Genomic DNA, 5,238 nt, shown 5'->3' with positions numbered 1-5,238 from the left:
ATTACTATTTAAATTATTATTTTTAATTTAATTAATTATCTTTTAATATAATAATAAATATTTACTTCATCCTTTTCATACATAATTAGTAAATATTAATAAATTTAAAACATTATAATCTTAATAATAACTTAATAATACATAAAATATATATATATATATATATATATATATATAATAAAATTATAATATGATCCAAATCGCTAAAATTTAAAACATTATAATCTTAATAATAACTTAATAATACATAAAATATATATATATATATATATATATATATATATATATATATATATATATATATATATATATATATATATATATATATTATTTGCTTGCTATGTCAAGTGTGCACCACAAATCATGATCTTTCGTGGATTATCTCTTAATTTGAATATGTTTTATTTTGTAGAGTTTATTTGAACCTAATAATAAATTTGACTAAATTACTCATAATTAAAATTTGTTGTGAAAGGACAAAACAATAAAATAAAATTTGACTAAAGTTTTCATAATAAAAATTTGTTATGAAAAGAAAAAACAATACAAAAGTTAGTCTAAACTAATAATAAGTAATATTAATTTGAATAGACAACACAATCAAAATTTGTTAGGAAAGGACACACCCAATCAAAATTTATACTACACTAAAATAATAATAAAAAATTATGTAAAAATATAATACAATAATAAATATTAATATTTAAATATAAATCATCAAATATTTATAATAATAATTTAAATTGATATATTAAAATATAAATGATCAAATTTATAAAAACAATAATAATATATATATATATAAATGAGTTAAAAAAATCAAAAGTGAGTTTAAAAAGTAAATGGTTAGTTTGGATATATTGAAAAAATGAATCTCAAACAATTAGTTTACAGTTAGTTTGGGAATTCATCCATCAACCATCTCTTAAATCTTAATGTCCTGATTAAAAAAATATATTATTGCTTATTAATAAAGAGAAAGGACTCTTTTAAAGAATAAGAGAACAGATCTAAACCATGTGATGGATTAAATAAATGGGCTACCAACTGTCTTTTCTTTTTCTTTTTTTACTCGGGTTTTATTTTGAAATGACTAGACAAAAACCAAAATAACTGTCAATTTCGAGTATGAACATAAACTCATCACTCTCAACAACTAACATCTATATGATTAACAGTTATTCTCCCAAGTTCGGTAATAATCTGACAATGGTGGTTCACTTGCCATCTAAAAGACACCTTCAACAAACTAATATTTTACCTGCCATGTTGAGTTATCAACTATTTCATAATCTTTGACCACCATTATAACGTTTCTTTCATCCTACAGATCTTTTATCATCCTCTTGGGGCTCCAAGGTCAAACTCCGCTTCAGAGAACTACAGATTTGATAGAAATTTCAACTGTAAAAAATTGGTAAAAAGATAAAATTCTGAGGATTCATGTGCATGTGATAAAAACATTTGTTTCTTTCTTATTTTAATAAAAGGATTCATCCTCTCCAAATATTTTTTGTCTGTTTTTTTACCTTTCAGGTTGCTATGATCTAAAATCTAATAATGATCCAAATCGCTAATTAAATAAAATGAAACAAAAGAAGTACACAAATTGTGAGCATGATCTTCTGGATTATGATACCAAAATAGCAACAAAAATCTGGATTATGATCCACAAGATAATCTGATGATCCAGAAAAAATCTTATACCAAGCTGATAAAATTTACTTTGAACTTTGTCGATTTCTAATGGACCGTGATTGTGAGAGATATGATGACAAAATACTAGTTTTTAAAGAGGATCAATAACATACTCGAGAGATCCAGAGGGAGTGGCATTACTGGTCGTTGAGGACGTGTTACTTGGATCATTAACTGAGACGATATGGTTTTCGGCTGCCCATGATGGATGGGGACTCTGGATGTTTATTGTGAGTCTTTTACTACTTGACATACCTGATGAAAACAATGTAGAACAAAGAAAACATGTTATTCCATCATTTGGTTCAATTAGGAATACTTTTGTATCTGGATTTGGTAGAGACTGTCAATCAATTTCTAGTTCCAGATATATGTTTGGTATAAAATGTGTGATTTCAATGTGATATACTTCTGTATTTTTTGCAAAAAAGTTCATATACACTGTACTGTCTAAAACACCTATATATTATTTTTCACTCCATTTCCATTTCATTTGTCAAAAGTTACAATTCTAATAGTTCTTGCAAACATAATAATTGATTCATAATCCAATTCAAGCAGACGTTTAACCTTGTGAACTTAAATAGGTATGGTGTAACCTACAATTTGATGAGATGTTCAAATCAAGACATGATGTTTAGTTTTGTCAAAATCATACATGAAATTTGAGAAAATTACAAATTGGTCAATTATTGGCACTCTACCTACACTTGTTATTTTTAAGTCGACTTCTAATAATACTTCACATCAACTAAACCATGGGCTTGGTGGTTTCAAACTTCGTCAATATCAAAAATAGTTTCATGGCATGTCAATAAAGCAGATAAACCCCATAAGAACACAAATATCATTGAATGATTGAACATTAATGTTCATAGGGAAATACTGGCCCCATTTGAAAATAAGTTTTGATTAAGAGTTAATAAGATTGAATCAAAATTCCTCAATACTATCTCACATTTTATTAAATCAAATCATCAACCAAAATACTTAAATTTTATCTACATTAATTTTACAGACTCAAATAACCTAAAATAATAATTTTTTAAAACAAACAAGTTTTTTTTCTTTCAAATAACCCTACATCAAACAAGCTCTATAGTTTTATATCTGGATCTGTTTTCAAATACATAAATGTTTGAACACTAAATTCAGCCAGAGTCAAATACAAAAACATAAACAAGAAGAAGATTACACAAATAAAATGTCATAGAAATTACCTTGAAAAATGAGAACAAGACAGAAGAGGAGGGTGGTTATCATGGCAAACAAGTTTCCAGTTGATGATGATGATGATGCCTTGGCAGCCTTCATCTTCTTCAATGCCTTCATCCTCTCATCCCTAGCATGTTTTATCATGGCAATACGAGAGATCTCCTTTATTAGCCTCTGGTCAGCAGCATCAAGTGATAAAGCTGTTTTTGGATATCTGGGTGGTCGTCTAGGAGGTTTATTATAATTAGCAGAACTCATGCTTTTACGTTTCTCCTTGTTCTTCTTCTTCATCTTCTCCTCCTCTTCTTCCTCCTCATCACCCAACTTCTTCAGATGAATCCCAATTCCACCCTTCCCTGATTCATCAAAACTAGAATATTCACCGCAAACTTTGGTGAATTCATTATCACTCAAACCCCCATCACTCTCAAGATCCACAAGAAACTCCTGTTCTCTTCCAGGTAGTTGATCCATTTAATCAATAGATAGTTAAATGAAACGAATCTCGCTGATAGGGTTTCTTATTCCGGATTAAATAGAATGAAGAACATTAACTTTAGTCTATATTGGCCCCCCTACAGATTCAAAATAAACAAGAATAATCACATATTCACCAAAAGTGATAAAAACAGGGAAATGAAAACGCGATGGGAGTACCTGGATAGTGAGGAATAGATCGAAGCCAGCCGGTCAAATTGAATGAAATATTTATTTAAGAACTTCCTCACCGAATAATCAAAGTTAGAGAGAGATGGAGAGAGGATGGACGCACGAGGGTTTTGGGAACCCACCGAGAAGGTTGTAAAGCAAGTTCTTGGACATTAATATTTACAAGTAATATTAGTAGAAAGTGTAATTAATTATTATAAAAAACTCAGAACTGGAAATGGATTTTGATGTTGTTTGCCATTGTTGAGGAAGTGGGACTGAAACTGTAAAGAGCATCTCTCTCTCTCTCCTCGACCGACAGAGAAAGAATGGGTTGAAATTTGAAACGATTAAAGAATTCTTTTAACCTGGATCCGGTCAGTCAGGTCAAGCTTCAGACAATTAAATTAAACAATAGAAATACAGATTTATCCCAAAAATATAAAATAAAAAGAAAAATAAAATGATTTTGCCTTAATTTTTCTAATCCAACTATAATTAAATATATTATTTTATTTATTATTTTATTAATTATTTATCTATTTATTAATTAAAATTTTAAAACAATTTTTTTTTTAATTTATTTTATCATTATATATTTAAATTTCTATTTTTAAAAATACTCAATTCATTATTAACATTTTTTTAAAAACAAAGTTTGTATTTTACTAAATATCTAAATTATTAGGTTAATATATAAAGTATATACTTAAATTAATATTTAATAATTTATTGGAAAATCAATTAACATAAAAACATATTTTTTAAATTAGATCATTTGATAAACAACAACAATGATATATATATATATATATAATTTTTAATTTAAATTTATTTGATTTGCTTTGTAACTTAACAATATAATCATTTAATCAAATAAGTTAATACTATTTTATATTTTAAATTTAACACTAAATTTGATGAATAAGTTTAACTTTGTAACTAACTAATATATATACAATAATAAATAATGCTTAATTTGAATCTGTTTTATTTGTCGAGTCGAGAATAGTGCCTAATTTGGACATAAATGTGAGAGTAATGGATATTTAGGTCGGATCGTGGGTTGACTAGTCCATAAACTCGAAACAGTTAAAAATAAAATTTAAAATATAATATGTATGTTTTGAACTTATAACCTAACAAAATAAGTACAACCCTTTAACTATGTGTGATTGGAATGTGGACCGAGGGATAATAGACCGGTAGCAATTAAGAGTGGTTAAAAAATATGAATCAAATGTTTTATTGACCAAAGTGTGAGGTCACGAGGTAAAATATCGATTGAGATTGGTGGTTTGTTTTCTTAAGGATAAGAGACGTGTTAGGATCTAGGTCGCCGCTGGTGGACCGGGGGTTGGACCGGTTAGCGGTTCTCACTCGTAGGGTGGTGGTTAATCCTGTTAGAGATTAACACCGGGGTTTCAATACTACACAACCTGTCACAAACCCTTGAACTAGGTTCAAGCGCGGAAGAGGTTTGCTTTCAAGTTGAAGCGGTACACGTGTATGATAGGCGGAGTCGGTTTCGGATGATGAAGATTTGAAGGATGGTGGGTCGGTTTCGGCAATCTGGATACTTGGTGTGGTAAATGTAGATTCGGTTCTGAGTGATGTTGTTAGATTAGTCGGTTATGTAAAGAAGCCAACAGAAAGTAAATGACACAACAGATTTTA

The 5,238-nt window shown here is 28.4% G+C and overlaps 1 protein-coding gene across 2 annotated transcripts; it reads right to left on the bottom strand.

The window, feature by feature from the left end:
* Nucleotides 1-1,283: 1,283 nt before the first annotated feature.
* LOC124918465 lies at nucleotides 1,284-3,503 on the bottom strand. 2 transcript variants are annotated; one of them, XM_047458612.1, is made up of 3 exons: nucleotides 2,919-3,503; nucleotides 1,812-1,953; nucleotides 1,284-1,380 (listed from the first exon to the last, which is right to left on the bottom strand). In XM_047458612.1, the coding sequence occupies exons 1-3, from the start codon at nucleotides 3,385-3,387 to the stop codon at nucleotides 1,320-1,322; spliced, it is 672 nt and encodes a 223-aa protein (XP_047314568.1). In that variant the 5' UTR covers nucleotides 3,388-3,503; the 3' UTR covers nucleotides 1,284-1,319. The 2 variants fall into 2 exon arrangements, with proteins under 2 accessions (XP_047314568.1, XP_047314570.1); XM_047458614.1 differs by having other exon boundaries at nucleotides 1,840-1,953; nucleotides 2,919-3,502.
* Between the last annotated feature and the right edge of the window lie 1,735 nt (nucleotides 3,504-5,238).

Source organism: Impatiens glandulifera, unplaced genomic scaffold (genome assembly GCF_907164915.1).
Source record: "Impatiens glandulifera unplaced genomic scaffold, dImpGla2.1, whole genome shotgun sequence".
NCBI lineage: Eukaryota > Viridiplantae > Streptophyta > Magnoliopsida > Ericales > Balsaminaceae > Impatiens > Impatiens glandulifera.
Note: the sequence above shows the minus strand (reverse complement) of the source record. Positions and strands in the feature narration are given on the sequence as shown.